Source organism: Castor canadensis, chromosome 2 (genome assembly GCF_047511655.1).
Source record: "Castor canadensis chromosome 2, mCasCan1.hap1v2, whole genome shotgun sequence".
Classification (NCBI taxonomy): domain Eukaryota; kingdom Metazoa; phylum Chordata; class Mammalia; order Rodentia; family Castoridae; genus Castor; species Castor canadensis.
Genome location: NC_133387.1, coordinates 71,837,028 through 71,854,997, shown reverse-complemented (window position 1 = coordinate 71,854,997; position 17,970 = coordinate 71,837,028). Strand labels below are relative to the sequence as shown.

Below are 17,970 nucleotides of genomic sequence, written 5' to 3'. Positions count from 1 at the left end.
AAACCAAGACTTAAGCTACTAAAATAGATGGTAGATTTACCTTTTTAGACAATTCATATATCTGTTAAAAATGCTTTAAAAAGACTAAGGTTTTCACTTTAAACCAGATGATTTAACCTTAACTGCTTTGTCAAATACAAAAGGATTGGGAGACGTGAGCTAACATGTTCTGTTCCTTTGAGTGTTACACAGATACTTTACATTGGTTGCATTCTTTATCATTCACAACCCTCTAAGGAGGCTTATTCCTCCCAATTACAGGTGGGGAACTAAGCTCATTGAGGTTAATACTCTCGCCCCCAAAGTTTCAGAAGGAACTGAGTTACAATTTGAGATCTAGTGAATTTGGCTGTAAGATTCTCCCAGCATCATTAGTTTCTTAGAATGAAAACTTTTGGGGGAATTAGAAAAAGACTTTGTGAAGGAGCAGTCTACAGTTATCCAAATACTTACTAAATGCCCACTAAGTACTTCATTTCTACAAAGGAAACTTTTGGAGAAGAGTTATCTTCAAAAGCACTATTAGAATGAAATAAATTTCATAATTCATCAATGTGTCTGTCTCTTCCTCCAAGCGGCTGCCCTCTTTGTTCCCATGTACATACACATCAATGAATCTTCCACATACTTGGTTCAAGAGAAATTCAAAACTCAAACCTTTGACTGGTAGAGGGGAATTATTTCACAATCCTCTTTAGCTGACCTCTGTTTCTTAGATTTCTGAAGTGCAAATCAGGCCATTGTGTCCACTGTGCTGTGAACAGGCTTATTCTGGAAGATCCCTTAATTCCCCACTCTTCCCTATGTAAGGGGATGGGACATAACAGCACATAGATATATCTTTCCAAAGCACTAGCTTTTCTAATTTCTGCTTTCATCCCTTTACACCAGAGTGGGTGCTGAACTGCAAAACTGGATTTTGACTACTTCCTTTGCATGTCCTACAAAAATGGTCTATCAGTTTGCTTTTGCCTTGGATTTTGTTTTTAAAGTACTTGCCAAATAGTTTTTGCTGTTATTCTCAGCCTTTGGGGGCTTCAGATGAACTGGGTCAAAGAGACCCAAGTTAATATCATGTTGTTACATACTTAGAAAATTCACTAAGTAATATAGAATTTAATTGGTGGATCAAAAAGAGGAGATGTTACACGGTAAAGAATGATCATTGGTCTAGAATTTTAAAGGCAACTTAACTGCAGGCTGAAGCATTAATATCCTTTGACAATTTTTATAAGAATCATAAAAATCAATGCCCTAGGTTTAAACAGAGCTTGTTTTTTTTTTTAGGATTTTAATTTTAAAAGATGCCTTGGAGGTATTTGACTATCAGATATAATGTTATATATTTAAAAACAAGAATATGACAGTGTAAAATTTTGGATCCACTTAATAGACATATTTCTTAGACTTCAAACTAATAGAGGCAGTAATTGATATGTCAGAAATCTCAGAAGAGGTTTCTGTGAACAGGGACCAACTTTGTATCTTGGCATTAATTAGGTTAGTGCCTTACAAAAGATAGGTACTCAGGAAATATAGATTATTTTAATGAATCTTTCATGATCACTTCTTCCTAATGTCCTGCCTTTTCATTGTTTTATGAAACATAAGTATAATGTTAAATGCATATTTTGCTTTGGTGATTACAACACCCTCACTGTAGACAGAATTATAGCATATATGTTTTAAAACATTATTTTGCTGTCAGCACTAATTCATTGTTGTCTTATGGGTTGCAATACACAAGTGCATGGAAGCAACACTAGGAATCGCTCTGTATAGCAATCTTTATCTCAAACTAGCAAAAATGATATGTATTTCTTATTATCTTTTATGTCTTCTCTTTAACAAAATCAGAGAAGAAGTGGGCAGAACAGGTTCTGCCTGAAGCGGGGGTGGGGGAACGGGGCAGGGAGGTGGCACAAACAATGTATACACATATAAGTAAATGTAAAAATGATAAAACAAAAGGAGGAAAAAATTTCTAAATATATTCTCAGCAGAAGAAAAAATGAAATGAACAGATAATTTTTAAACTCCAATATGCTTGCCTTTTTTATTTTTAATATCCCTGATATTGTCTCTCTTCTTCCTGGTTTCCTTGCATGAACATTGACATCTAAATAGCCAAAGAAATACCACATAGGAACAATAAAATATCCAACATATATAGTTCATGGTCCAACTTTACAGATTTGAATGAAGAGCAGTTGCACATATATATATTACATTCATTGTAATATATATCTACATATCTATATCTCTCTATCTATCTATAGATATATATTACAATGAATTCTGTATATACCTGTTTTACTAAAACTTACCAACTCTCAGAAACATATAGAATAACTGTTTAAGCACAGGCTGTTTTTTCATCTCTTCCACAGAAATTTCACAAAAATATTTTTCCAAAACACTTAAGAGAAGTAGCGTATTTATCTCCTTTAATTGCTCTACATTCTTGTCTTTAGCATTACTATTTCTGGGGTTGGGAGCATTGGAAACACAGTGGGTCTCTGATGAGTTAACATTTTAGTGATAAGAAAGATAGAAAGAAAGTTTCAAGCACTGTGGCTCAAGTGGTAGAGTGCCTACCTAACAAGTGCAGGGCCCTGAATTCAAATTCCATCACTACCAAGAAAAAAAAGTAAGAAAATGAGTGTGAGTTGGCTTATTAGTACTTCCCTATAAAACCAGTTGACAATAAGTAATTAGCTTCACATTCATTTTCACAATCTCTCTTACTGAACCCCATGTTATGTCATTTCTTGAAGTATTGCTGGCTTGTGGCTAGAGATATTGCAGAGGTTAGCTTCTCCCTGGAATTTGATCAGGAATCATCTATAACTAGATATATTGTAGTTAGCAACCATCCTTTTTTACCATCCTGTATCAAGATTCAGTGATAAGATGTCTGGAAAGTTTCACTCCTTTAGAGAAGTGTGCCAAACTCATCTGCACATTGGACTTCCTTATAGAGCTTGGAGAAGTGTCTCAGAAGTGCATAAGTTCTATAAGCATTATTAGCACTTTCTGTGTGCCATGTATTGTGGTCTGTTTGGGGAATATAATTTATGAATAAGACATATTCTCTGGCCTCAAGGAACTCATAAGCTTTTATACCTTATTATGACAAATGTGAAGATAGTGGTGCCAAATATCTATTTGGCTTCTTGGAAAAGTAACTCACTCTTCAGTGATCACTTGCTCTCTTGGTATTCCTCTTTTGAAATTGGTTTCAGTGGGTTTCCTTCCTGTCTTCATCCAGAGCTGTACATAACCCTTCTGTATCCCTTTTCTTCCTTAAACTCATCAGTACACTAAGGAGAGAGACTTAAATAGTTTCAACACTGGTAGCATATTGCTATCTGTTAATATGTTGGTTCATACATATTTCCTGGATGACTCTTAAGTGGCAAATGTAGTAAATATTCTGAAGAGGTAGGCTCACTTCAGTTTATGACTTCCATTTAATTTATTTTGAGATACTTCCTTTCAGGTAGGCATTTCATTTCATTGTCTATATAAGACAGTTGGACACAGACAGATTGTAGCACATGTGAAGTAATGTGGAAAATAACTTTCCTTATTTATAGTCTACTGTCTTTCCCAGTAAATAGCATAGACTTTGAAAAGTTGCTACCATATGACATGATTCAAGGAAGGGTTTCCTTCATATAATGTACCTTGAGATATATGTACCTTCATATATTCTCTGAGTGAGTTTGGTCATGCACCATCATACTATACAACTGTAGGCAAAATAGACACTAAGGGAATCTGTCTTGCCCTGTGAAGGGGTTAAGAACCATTCTTGGTAGTGGATGCTGAGCCTTGCTAACATGCTTTCTACCACCAAGCCTAAGTGAATGGTCCAGCATGACTGAATGCCATGCCAAGATTATATAAATGTTTTTATTCATTTTTTGCCAGTGAATGCTTCTCCCAAATTTTCTTTTTTTGGCTTTTCCACCTATTATTATTCTTATTTATTTATTATTTATTTTGGTGGTGCTGGGGTTTGAACTCTGGGCTGTGCACTTGCTAGGCAGGCGATCTACCACTTGAGCTGTACCCCCACCCTTTTTGCTTTAGTTATGTTTCAAATAAGGTCTCATGTTTTTGCCCTTCCCTTTTGGACTGTAGTCCTCCTACTTATGCCTCCTGAATAACTGGGATGAAAGATGCATGCCACTACACCCAGCTTATTGGTTGAGATGAGGTCTTGCTAACTTTTTTGCCTGGATTGGCCTTGAACCATGGTCCTCCAAATTTCTGTGTCCCAAGTAGCTAGGATTATAGGCATGATTCACCATGACTGGCCCTCATTATTCTTTTAAAATATGTTTTGCTTTGTATTATTATCTTGTATGGTAGGCTTTTGTTTTTGTTTTCCCTATCTGTATTAGTTTCCCATTGCTATTATAACAAATAACCACAAACTTAGTGGCTTAAAACAATCCAAGCTTATTATCTTACAGTTCTGTAGAGAGAAACCTGCCATGTGTTTCACTGGGCTATATTCAAGGTGTCAGGCTGCATTCCTTCTGGAGGCTCTAAGGAACAATTAGTTTCCTTGCCTTTTCCAATTTCTAGGGTCTGCCTGCATCCTCAACTCTTGGCCCTCTTCCACCTGCAAGCCACCAATGGCCCATGGAGCCTTTCTTACATTGCATCATCCTGGTATGGGTGCTTCTGTCTCCTGTTTCTCCTCTTAGGACCCCAGGAGAGAAGGTCAGAAAGGTAATTGAGGTTTGGATCACAAAGTTCATGAGAAAGGGCTTAGATTTTGCTTTACTTTATAAACAAAAAGATATCTTTGTATCTGAAAGCTTAGAATGAAATTTGTGAGTTGTTTTTAGCAATTTTTTCTAGAAGAGTTTTATTGACTGCAATTTACATATTAATCTCACTATTATCTTCTTCTTATTTTCCTCTCTTTAAATTCTCTCTACGTTCTTCTTACTTTTAAATTATTTTTATTATATTTTCATACCTCTATAAAGTTCTTAATTCAAAGCAGTATATAAGTAAATTATAAATAAATAATTAAGTAAATTATAATCAAATAATATCCCAAGTTATCAGTTACTCTCTACCTATATATGTAACCTTTAAAAAGATTTGCATTCACTATTTCCCTTAAGCACACACACACACACACACACACACACACTTAATTTGTGCTTTTAAAAAGCATGAAATTTGATCCTTTGTTTTTGCTTAGTAGTCATCTGAGTTCATTTGTTGTTGCTATTATTTTATCACTTATCAACCAATTTGGAATAGTTGAGAAAAAATGATAATTGATTCTAAGTCTTTAGAGGTAAAAGGCAATGTTGGTTTAATTCTTTGGATTCATTACTATATGAAGATGAAGCTACAATGTTGCTTTTAATGACGATCGTAAGAAAGCTTCCAAGGAGACTGGAAGGCATCTAGGGAACAGTAAGTTTACTCTGAAGTGGTTTAAAGAATACAGTTGCTTGACATAATATCTTTTGATTGATACCACGATGACAAGAATTAACACAGTTAATGTCTCAGTGTTTTATTATTTTTGTTAAGGAAACAGTACCTCTTAGATTGCAGACTTTCTTACATACCTCTTTCAAGTCCCTTCACTGACAAAGAACCTGGCATAATTATTAGTTATTCTGTCATATTTAAAGGTCAACCAATGATCTCTATTTAGTTTTCCTGTCTACAGCTGTTTTTTGTCTCATATTTAGTAAGTAAAAGCATTATCTTCTATGGTACTTTCTTGTTTGCTACATATTAACTAAGACTTCTTCATTACACCTCTGCAACAGTAATAGTAAGAAGGCCACAGATGTAATTACTGAAAAACTCTGATATCAAGGGTAATACAGTAATACTGGCATTTTCCAGTATGGAAATGCAGCTTTTTACTGTTCTATTTATTCTGTTTTCAAAAAGTTTAATTTTTAATCCATAGTATTTAAATCAGGATGAATTAATACCTGAAGAAAAATCTCAAATTCCACCAAGATGGGGAAGATAAAACTCTGCAAGTCTGAACTGGCAGATGTCAAATTTGCATATCATTTAATGTTTATATATTTTCCTACAGGCATTTTTGGATACTGTATAAATAAATTAAGATGTTAATGCTGGGAGAAGGGGGATAAGAAGGTGGGACATTAAAAACCATGGAATCCCAGGCTTCTTAGTTGAGTTAATTATAATATTTCATCACCCTACTATGTTAATGCCTTTTATTATTGCCAGTTTTAAAAAATCAAATGGTGGGATGTGTTCAATTCAAAAGAGACCTTTAATAAAGGTTTTTATATGAGGATTTGGTTTATTGTGATTTCATATTTTGAAAATTAAATGAAGGTATAGTAGATTGCCCTTGGTACTTACTATAGGTTGAGAAATCAGCAGCTGTTAGTAGGAATTACAGGAGCATGTGTGGATTGTGTGGGGTGTGGTATAGTTACGCCTGCTGTGACTATCAAAATTCATGATTTCTCAAATCCTGTATATAAAATGACATACTATCTGTATATAACCCATATATATCCTCACATATATTTTAAATTGTTTCTAGATTACTTCTAATATCCAATACAACATAAATAGCTATGATTTAGTATTGTGTAGGGAGTACTATATTGCATTGGACACTGTGACCAAAAAATTCTATACAGACTCATTACAGGTGCTTTTCTAAAAAAAAAAAAATGTTTTCATCCATGAATGGTTGAATCCATGGATGCGGAACTCATAGGTACAGAGGACTGGCCATACATGGTTGTTTCTGAGGCAAGTAGAGTCAACAGAATCAGCTACAGAAATAGGAATTTTACATCTTTTGTTCCACTTGCTTTCAACATTTATTGTTTTGTTTGAGGAACAGTTATTCTCCAGTTATAAGCCAGGCACTGTGCTAGGTGCTGGGTTACAATGATCTCTGCCCTTTAAACCATGTAGCCATCTTTTACTTCTTTATTATTTTTCTGAGCCCTGAAATACTGGAGAGTGGGTCAAAACAAGATCATCATGGATTACAGGGAATGGAGAAAGTGTGATATTTTTAAGCTCCCTTAAAATCTTGAACTCAAATTTAGACATTAGCCTTTGTTGTGGCTGGTTCAATTATGTTACTGGGGGAGGGGTCAGTGGTCATCACTAAGATCTTAAACAGAGTATTAAATAGTTCAAGCTCTTACCTGCCCTGCCCTACCTTCCTCTTTCTTGCCTAATCAGAGGCCCTGAGAACCCTTTTAGCATCTAGCTTCAGATTTGAGCTTGTTCTTTTCCCAACTGTCTCAAGCTTAGGCATAACTTTATAGAAATCATTAAATGGTGTGTAAAATGATCTTTTAAAAGTCAGAACATGTGACTTCACAAATACACATATCCACAGGGGATCATAGGGATATTTTCCCTGTTTTTATTGCATACATTAGTTGTGCAAATGGATTTCAGCATCATGTTTCCATGTATGCATACAGTGTATCCCAACTAAACCCATCGCCTCTATCATTCCCTCTCATTCTACCTTCCTCTCCCTTCTTGGAAGAAATTCAACAGGTTTTATTACTTTATTTTCATACCTGTAAATAGAATGCTTCGACCATATATATCCCTACCACCCTCTTCTTTTACCCTCCCCCTCCTACTTGTACCTACTGCCAAACAGTACCTATTTTATATTCCTGTCATTCATTTTTAAGAACTAGATTCAGGAACAAGAGAGAGAACATGTGATATTTAACTTTCTTAGTTGGGTTATTTTGCTTAATGTGATGATCTATAGTTCCATGCATTTTCCTGCAAATGACATAATTTCATTATTCTTTGTGGCTGAACAATACTCCATTGTGTATATATATATATATATATATATATATCACATTTTCTCTATCACTTCCATCTGTTGATGGGCAGGGCACAGTGGCTCACACCTGTAATCCTCGTTAATTAGAAACCAGAGATCAGAAAGATCAGTGTTCACGCCAGCCTGGGCATAAAGGAGAGGTCCTATTCAAAAAAATAACTACAGCAAAAAGGGGTGTGGATATGGCACAAATGGCAGAATACCTGCCTAGTAAGCCTAAGGCTCTGAGTTCAAACCCTAGTACCTCCCCCATGCAAAAAAAAAAAAAATATGTGGGATGCCCGATGTCTATGCCCTAGTAGGATGTACGAGTCTGAAACTCAAAGGCCTATACCGTAAAAAGATTAGAGCTGGTGCACCCATAGTAGTTTGAGCCATCAATAGGAAGTACAACTAGAATGAGGAAAGGAAATGCTTATGTGACTGTGAGAAAAGCACAATCAGAAATGTAGAGTGGAAGTGAAGAGATCCAGGAGAATATGATCCTGAAAACCAAGGAAATACAGACTTGTAAGAATTTTACTTTGCTATGTGCCACTCAGCATATTCTTATAACTCTAGTGCTACAAGAATGCAGACTAGAAAAAGCCACTATTTCTAGCTGTTAAGAGAACTTGCTACCTTTTTCTAAAATTAGATGTTCCTAGTAAATAAGATAGAATGAGCTCCAACAAAGACACATTTGAGAGAAGCACAAGTACATGTTTATTTTCACATAGTTATTTCTCATTTTGTGAAACAAATTCAATGGATTCAGTGCTTTTTTTATTCCTATAAATTTATGCTTTTGGCCACAAGTGACCTAAATTTAGTTAAGAGTATTTTACCTTGTAGGCACTTACAGATATTTTTCAGTAAATGAATATCAAAAATTTATGAGCCCCAGGAAAACAATAATTTAAATTTCCTTAGGTGGTCCATGGCCATAAGAATTAGCCACTAATTCCTAAGCAGGATTATCTTCTGCAAGATTTATCATACCAAAATACCGGCTGCGAATCACAATTCAGAACATCTAGACTTACATGGTGACATTGTACATTTGTAATTGAAAGCATGCATGTAAAGTGAATGATTTGAATATTTTCCTTCAGTGCAGGATTTAAGCCAAGTAATAGAATCGATATTAATTTGTGATATATTCTGATTTAATTAAAACTTGATCTATCTACAATGCTGTTTTGTCATAAAGTCCTTTATATCTTTTTTTAATGTGTTAGTCTTGAAGAGCACACCCCCAAAAGTGGAAACAGCCAGAGATCCTTTAAATATAGGGTAGAAGGTTGTAGTTTAAAAGACATTTTAGGATTTATACTCAAATGATAGATACATTTGATTGAATACTCCCTTTGTTTGGTGTAATACATTTCATTAAACTTTGGGGAAAACATCTAAACTGGTTGGTTGTTTAGTATGAACAAAAACCAAATTGTTTGAATTAACTTTTCAATGCTACTGTTGTCATTCATGTATCCTGACTTTTTCAACATTTAAAATGTTGGTCATTTTGGTAACTTCTATAACTCTTTAGGGAATTTAGTTATAATAGTGACATCATGCTCTTCTCAAATAAATCATTTTAGGAAATTTGGTTTAACTTTTGATGCATGGAAGTCACCATCTAGTATGGTATCTGTACCCTTTCATTAGGTCTGCACATACAGAATTGGACTAGTGTGCTGCTGGAGTAGAATGGAAGCTAGTAACATGTATAGAAAGATTAAAAAATTTCATCACTAAAATCTGCACATGATTGGGGGAAGAATGATGATGCTGGAATTACTCCATAGATTTTATATTTCTATGGAATTTTGAATAATAAAGTAAAAAATTGATAGATTTCATTACTATGCTTTTTAATCATTACCATGTAAATATTTCCTAATATGGATCAATGTATGCATAGAAGAGGCAAAGGGGAGAGCTCATGGCCCTGAATTAACGTGAACTTCTTTCAATTGGAATTCTGTACTTTTATTTTCATGTGACACAAATGTAACATCTAAACATATCTTCCTTAAAGTGTGATAGATATAATATTTATGATAATTGTATTGGTTAATACACTTACTTATAATATGTTTAGAAAAATATATTCTATTTATATTAAAAATAAATCAGACGTTTTGAAAAATTTTATGACTTCCTAAGGGAACACTCCACTATATTTTTTCATTCCAGTTGTCATTCTAGTAACTGAGTCTTTAAATTCTAAAATTTAAATTTTCAAAATCAAGATTTTATATTTTCAAGAATTCAAATGATGCATGTGTTCTGACTGAATGGTTGAAACCAATGTAATGACTTCATAAATAAACAAATGATGAACTTGAGATCAAGGCTATCTTCATGCTATTAAAGCAAGTCATTCAGTTCTGTGCATTGTGGTTATCACAGTTCAGAAAAGAAATTACATTTGAAAGGAATTGACACCTTGTTCCCCCAAATGTTTTAAGTCTAGATGTAAAACAACATCAACAACAAAAAAACAAAAACTCTGAAAACCAAAGATTAGAACTGTATTTATGATACCTTCTTGTTTATATTAGGTCAAATTGTAAACCTTAATTTCAGTCATTAAGCCATCATCCCCAAGTGTGAACTGTTACCTGTGCTTTGAGAAGTTTCTCCATGTCCGATTGCCCTGACTTCTTAATCTGTTCCCTATTAATAGCATGATTGATGACAATGATCCCAGTTGATTTTTAATCATTCCAACTCGTACCACATGAAAAATTGGATCTGGAGAAGTATTAAAAGCAATACCTTCCTCCATACAGTATGAACCAGTATATTTTTCTTCATTGCCTCTATGCACATGGAAAAAGGATGGGATCTCAGTTAACCAAATCAAGCATTGCTGAGCATTAACACCTTTTCCATTGCCCTTTCAATTTACTATCCACCAATTATCTTTTCACTTTGTCTCCATGCAATTGTGAATAGTTACATTTAGATTTTGTCACAATAAGAATTGATGGATTCTCACTCTCTTTGCCTTTAATGTTCTCTAAGCAGTTTTAGGTAGATACAGGCTCTTCTTTTAATTGAAAATATGATGCCATACCATCCACTGAAGATGAGAAAATATTTTTCCTATAAATTAAGGTTCTTCATTGCAATACTTGCAAGCTAAAGTTTAGTTAATATTTTACCAGTATATTAACAATCTTATACTGGGATAAGGGAGATAGTTTTTCCTGTGATGGACAGATTATTTAGGCACTAGTAGAGTAAGCAGAGTAAGATAGTACCACAACTTTTTTTTACATCTTAGTAAGATGAAACGCGTTTAAACCACATCTGTGTCTCGTTTTCTGTATTTTCTGCATCTGATTAGCTTTTCTGTTTTCATTACCCCCTTTACTATGTAATTTAAAATTCTACATAATTAATTACCTTAAATTGTTTTAGTAAAGTTTGTATTCTGTCTGCTATTTTAAAAGGCCAGGATACTATTACATAAACCTCAATAGATGAGAGAACCCAGAAAGTAAATACTTGAATAATAACTACCTGCTTTGAAGAGAAGACAACTGAGTTTATTTGTATTGCAAATGTTATTTCCCAGTTCAATCAGTTACCTTGCTGGGTAATAAAAGACCCTGAAATTAAAATGACCCCTTTTCAAAATATGCTGTAGGACTCATTTACTATAAAGCTGCCTCAGTTTGATATTACTCTTCCTGAAATAGAAAATGATATCCTACTAATGTATCTGAAGTGGGTTTTAAAACCATCCAAGGCACTCTTGTGAAATTAATGACTTCTTTTGGCCTCAATTATGTCTTGTGATTCTCTTGTACTGTGCTTACTTTTCCTTTGTTTCTTCTTTGACTTTATATCTTATTGGTTACATTCCATATCTTTTTGAAACCTCCACCTCAGAAAGAATATGTGTTTATAGTTGCCTTGAAAACCTTTAGACTTTGGCAAATTTAAAAACATAAATCTTAAGATTAATGTTCCATACTCTGTATGGTAGCTTACGGTAAGATTAGTCCTTTAAATATGAAGCACCTAATGGCTTAATAAAGAAAATCAGCTCACAGCAGAACAGTATAGTGACAACAAAACGTTAATTATATTTTTACTCATAAAAATTTTATTTTCTATCTGAACAATTCTATACAACAGTGTTACTAGCTAAAAGGAAGAGATGTACTCAACAGTTCTGTCTGCTCATTATTAGTCCTTGACATTTAGTTCATGTGCATACTTATTCTGTTGTAAAACATACCACTTGAAAAACATTAATAAATAAAAATGTTTCCTTTTAATTGCAAAACTCCCACATGGTGATTTCTCATGCTTAAGTATATAATCCTGATGGAGTCATTAGAAAAATAAGTGACACCAATTTTGAATATGTTAAGCCTCTTACTGTTCCCAAACTCTCCCAAAAGTCATCTGGTTTGTAAAAATGCCCTTTTACAAGAAAGAGTACGTGATAGAATGAACAGCATTTTAATCAAATAGTAATTTTAAAAAAGAAAGATGTATAACATGAATAAAATTCCAGATTGCTTTTGGAAGCTTTGATGGTCTTATTAATCCTTTACTTATATTCATTGGTCTTTTTTTTTTTTATTTTGCCAATCATGTATGTTCTAATGAGCAGTGTTATGGAGAGAAAATAAAATGAAAATAAAGACCCTACCTAACGGATCCTAATGCCTGTAGTCTAGTTTAGTGAGTAGAGATAAAGTTTAAATTGTCAAAAAGCCAAATCTATAATGTCATATAAATACATTAAAGAACACTAAAGGGTTTAATGAATCAGCATATTAGAACTGAATAAGAATGACAAATATCATGTTTTTGCTCATATGTGGAAGAAATAATGATAGGGTGTAATTGTAAAAAGGGGGACCAGTAGGCGAGAGGAAGGAGGAAGAAAAGGGTGATGGTGGGTTATATTATAGAGGAACATTTTATATATGAAAATAGCAAAATGAAACCCACAAAAAACTATTAAAAAGGAGGGGAAGGACGGAGGAAGCTAAGAATGAGTAAGATAGATGGGGTAAATTTGATTAAAATACATTGTATACATGTTGTAAGTATTGCAATGAAACCCCTTTGTATAATTAATTTATACTAATAAAAATTTTAAAACAATAAAAATAAAAGAAACCTTAGCAGTCCTCAAGTGCAAACATGTTACTTCAGGAATAAGTAAGCTAAACTCCCAAAGGAAGGTGACTCACCTGGGGCTTACCAGCTGGCCAAGGTAGAGTGGTAACCAGAATTTAATTCACTGTTTTTCATTGTCATTAAGTAACCTGGTTTATGCAGAGAAAGGCTTTAGGAAATAGCATTATAAACAGCAGTAAACTAGCTCTAGAGATTTGTGGGGTTTTGTGTGTCAGTTCTAAAATTTTCTAATTCTAAAATTCCATTTTTTTAATTTAGATTGATAGCAAAGGGAATAATAATGAAAAACAAAAAGCAATAGTAATGAAAAATTGTAATAATAATGGATAAAAGTTACAGAACATGCTATGTGCTAGCTCCCTATGTGCCCAGCTCTATATTAAGTACTTTAAATTTATTAACTCACTAACCTTCATAAAAACCTTATAAAGTAAGTACCATTGCATCCCATTTTACAGCTGAGAAAACTGAGACTAGAGGAATAATTTCCAGGAATGTCCAATACCCATTTATGTAACGTGATTCCATTTAATAGAGAGGCCATTATATGGAGAATATAGGTGGTTGAGAAGACTTCTCCAATGAGAAATTTTTTTAAAGTATATATACTCACTATCTATATCTTGTTCTGTGGTTGAAGGTCTTATAACCAAATACACACACACACACACACCCCACACCCCTCTAACAATTTCTTGTTATCTGACACCATAATGTGCAACATTTCTGTGACTTCCCCTTTATTAATGGGAGAGAGTCAGTAATTTGAAAGAGTGTCCAGTTGTAAGTGTGTACATGATAAGGCAAGAAGTGTGGCAGTATGGTCACCCATGTGTTTGATCCTTTTTACTTGTAGTCAGTAGCATATGTAGAAACAATTACCTTCTATGGCCTTATTCTCTGGTTCAAGGCCTAACCAAGTAACCTTATGTGGGAAAGCATCTATAGTTTAATTCTAACTCAGGGTGTCCATATTTTTTGTTTGTTTAGATTTTTCTGTTATATTCTATTTCTCATTTTCTTTAGAAATTTTTGTTTAGTTTTCACTTTAGTTTACTTAATACCAGTTTATATATAAAGATATGAATTGAGTAAACTGATTCTATGTCATCTTTACATTTTAGACACCTCCCATTATTACTGGTTAAAGTGGTGCAGAAGATGAATCTGAAGTAGTAATAGAAGTTCTAAAAAAAAAAAGCTCAATTTCTGTAGGCTTGGAAAAGCCAATGCATTTTGGAACAGGACTTTCTTTTATCCCGTCTCAAAAGAATATTGAATCCTTAATGTTCTCCAGTTTCTTTTAACATCCTATTATTCACTTGACTAATACAGTGATTTAAAAATATTGTTAACTGTACAGAATCTCCAGTCGAAGTATGGTTTTGGTATATGTGAGTTTTTTCTGTGTAGTTCAAAAACTTTAAATAATTTTGTCAGCTTTGTTTTCATTTAATAATATTTACTCAGCTTCTAAGTAATAGGAACTTTTAGGTGCTGGAACATTTGTCTGGTGCTATGGTCATTAGCCTTTTTTATTATAGGTTGCTCACTTTGTATAATTAACATATACTCATAAAGATAGTTTTTGCAGCTATGATAAAGCAAAAATGCAGTGTTGTACAGCCTAAGTGTATTCTAACTGCTGGCAAAAGTTATTAGCCCTAAAACATAAAATAATAAGTTTTTATAGTATAAAATGTTACTATTCTGAAATACAGAATTTTGTATATAGCTCTTTTTCCTTTCTTTCCTTCCTTTCCTCCCTCTGTCCTTTACTTTATTCCTTCCTCCTTTTTTGTTGCAGAATAATTAGGAAAAAAATTTAAGTTAGGTCTATGAACTAAATTTTCTATTTGTTCTAGCTAATAAAATATACCATTACTATCTAGAGAACATATTGAGTAAATTCATTAAAAACTGCTGCAATCAAAGAATATTTCTCCTAATTTCAAAATAAATGCATTGAATAGCCAGTTATATAGAGGTTGATGTACTCTTAAGGTCACATCTATCATTGTAATTGTTGTCTTGCTGTGTCATTTCTGAGATAACCAACTCTTCCCTATTTGCCTGGAACTTTTCTGTTTTAGCATTGAAAGTCCCATATCAGGAAACCCCTTATCCTGAACAACCAGATTATTGGTTGTCCTAATTATACCTAAATCTGAAAACTGAATGTTTTGAATCTCATGGGTAAAGTAACTAATGAACAAATATTATACACATATTTAGCTATTTAGTTTAAATACAATTATAGATAACTAAAATCTGGGTGTGGGTCAGTAGATGGATTTATGAATAGATAAATATATAGGAAAAAATTATGACGTATACCTTCTCATTGGTTAGGAAGCATCACCTGATAAAATCCTGATTGCCTCTTAAGGCCCAAACTGTGTATAAATTTTTTTGTCCAGATTTCTCCAGATGTTTTAGAAGTAATCACTTCTCCCTATGAATAACTCTATTTATACCTCCATTATTATACTTACCATAGTTATATCTATCTTCTTCACTAGACTATGGAATTCTTTGCAGAGCAAGAATTGTGTCTAAATATATCTTTGAAATTCAAACCCCATATACCACCTTGTGCCAAGCAAGAACTGAAAACACGTTTACTGAATTAAACATTGATTCCCTTCATCTTGTTTGTAACTACTTTTGAGTCATTTTTGTAGAACTATAATTTACATACAGCAAAATTCACCAATTTGAAATGTATTGCTCAATAACTCATAATAAAATTAAGATAAAAGCATTTCCATTACCCTCAAACTTATTCTGCTCCCATTCTCTATTACTCTCCTCCCACCTCTAGCCTGGGCAGTTTCTGATGTGTTTTATGTAATTACATTTGCATTTCTTAGAATTACATATGAATTTCATATGCCTAACTTCTTTAACTCAACATAATGCTTTTTGAGATTTATTCATGTTGTTCATTTTCTAGAATTTGTTTTATTTTATTGCTAATATTCCATCATATGGATACACCACAATTTGTTTATGCTTTAAACCTATTGATGGGTATTTGTGTATTTCTAGTTTGGGGCTATTACAAGTAGTAATGCTCTGAATATTAGCATACAGTGTTTTTGTATTCCTCATGTGTAAATATCAAGATGTGCAATTGGTGAGTCTTTGGGAAATTTATAAGAAGTTGCTAAATGTTCTGCTGAGTGGCTCTACCATTTTGCTTTCCTACCAGCAATGCATGAGAATTTAAGTTGCTCTACAAACTTTAATCCTTAGTTAGCATTGACCAATCTTTGTCGTTTTAGCTCCTCTAATATGTGTGTGGTAACATCTCAATGTGATTTTTTTTCTCATGCATTTCCCTAATGGCTAATGGTTTTAACTGTCTTTCATGCTTGCCAATTGTATAGATTCTTTTTTTTTTCTTTTCTTTTTTTTGTGGTACTGAAGATCAAACTGAGGGCCTTATACATGCTAGTCAAACACTTAACCACTGAGCTACATCCCCAGCCATGTGTAGATTGTTTGCTGAAATATCTGTTTAAATCTTTTGCTGATTTTTAAAGTTTGTTTTTCTCTCTTTTTTAGTCTTCTCATTGTAGAGTTGTAAGAATTTTTCATATTTTCTGGATATAAATCTTTATCAGATATGTCTTATAATTATTTTACACCACTCTTTATTTTCTTAACATATTCAAATAGCAAATATTTAAGTTATAATAAAGTAAAATATACCAGTTGTTTCTTTTATAATTCATTCTGTGTCCAATCTATAGAATATTTGCCTAACAGAAGGTGACAAAGATTTTCTGTTATGATTTCTTTTAGAAGTTTTATAGTTGTAGATTTTACTTAAGTTTGTGATCCATTTTAAGTTCTTTTTTTTATATAGTTTAGAAAAGTGTCCTGGTTCTTTTTTTCCATACATATAGTCACTTTTTAAAGTTTATTTGTTAGGAAGATTATTTTCATTTATTAATTACCTTGACATCTATGTAAAAAAAAATTAATTAACCATGTATATATGTGCCTTTATTTTTGCTTTTTATTTTGTTTCTTTAAACTTTGTTTATCTTTATGCTACTATCATGGTGACTTATTTAAAAGTAGTTTTTCAGTAGATAGTAAAAATTGGTCAACTTTGTCTTCGTCAAAAAAGTTTTGACTATTTATGTCCATTGTACACTGTAAAAATGTTAAAACAAAAAATAAAACCCTGTTAATTTTTAATAAGATTTTGGTTTCTGGCATTTTGTCATTCTTTTTGTATTGACCCAAACTTCCCTCTTGTGTCATTTTTTTCCTCTTTCAAAGGGATTTTTTTTAGACATTTCTTAAAATGTAGGTTTGGTAATAAAAAGGAAGTTTCTATAACAACCAAAAAAATTAGGATCTATTTCCTTCATAAACATAAGTGTAACAATCCTTAATAAAATATCACCGAATCAAATCCATTAATATATATGAAGAAGGATATATCATGAATGAATAGAGATTATTGCAGGAATGTGAAGTTGGTTTAATAGTAAAACAATAGTCATAGTATACCAAATTAATAGACTAAAACAGAGGAAACATATGACCATCCCAGCAGGTGCAGATAAAGCACTTAACAAAACTCAACATGCATCATGATGAAAACTGCCATTTCACTGAAGTGAAATTTCACAGCCTAATGAAAAGAATCTGAAAAATCTATAGCTAACATTATACTTAGTGGCAAAAGATCGAACACTTCTCTTTTTATTTTATTCATTTATTTATTTCAGGGGCAGTTCTGGAGTTTGAACTCAAGACTTGTGCTTGCTAAGCAGAGGCTCTACCACTTGAGCCCTATCCCCAGCCTCAACACTTTTCTTTTTAGATTATGAAAAAGCAAAAAATGCCCATTCTCTTCTGCCCAACTTTTTCTTTGCAACTTCTCTTAAACTACTGCCAACATTTTACTGGAAGTCCTA

At 33.0% G+C, this 17,970-nt stretch overlaps 1 protein-coding gene across 6 annotated transcripts in view; it reads left to right on the top strand.

Annotated features, from left to right (window-relative positions):
- Immp2l (inner mitochondrial membrane peptidase subunit 2) overlaps positions 1-17,970 on the top strand; it is a 930,480-nt gene that overhangs the window by 540,332 nt on the left and 372,178 nt on the right. For 3 of the 6 annotated variants that reach the window (XM_074065035.1, XM_074065036.1, XM_074065038.1), the window contains one exon: positions 4,600-4,746. The exons of the other annotated variants lie outside the window; for them this stretch is intronic. In XM_074065035.1, coding sequence (XP_073921136.1) covers positions 4,600-4,746 — 147 coding nt within the window. The remainder of the gene's footprint in view (positions 1-4,599; positions 4,747-17,970) is intronic. 6 annotated transcript variants of the gene reach the window in all.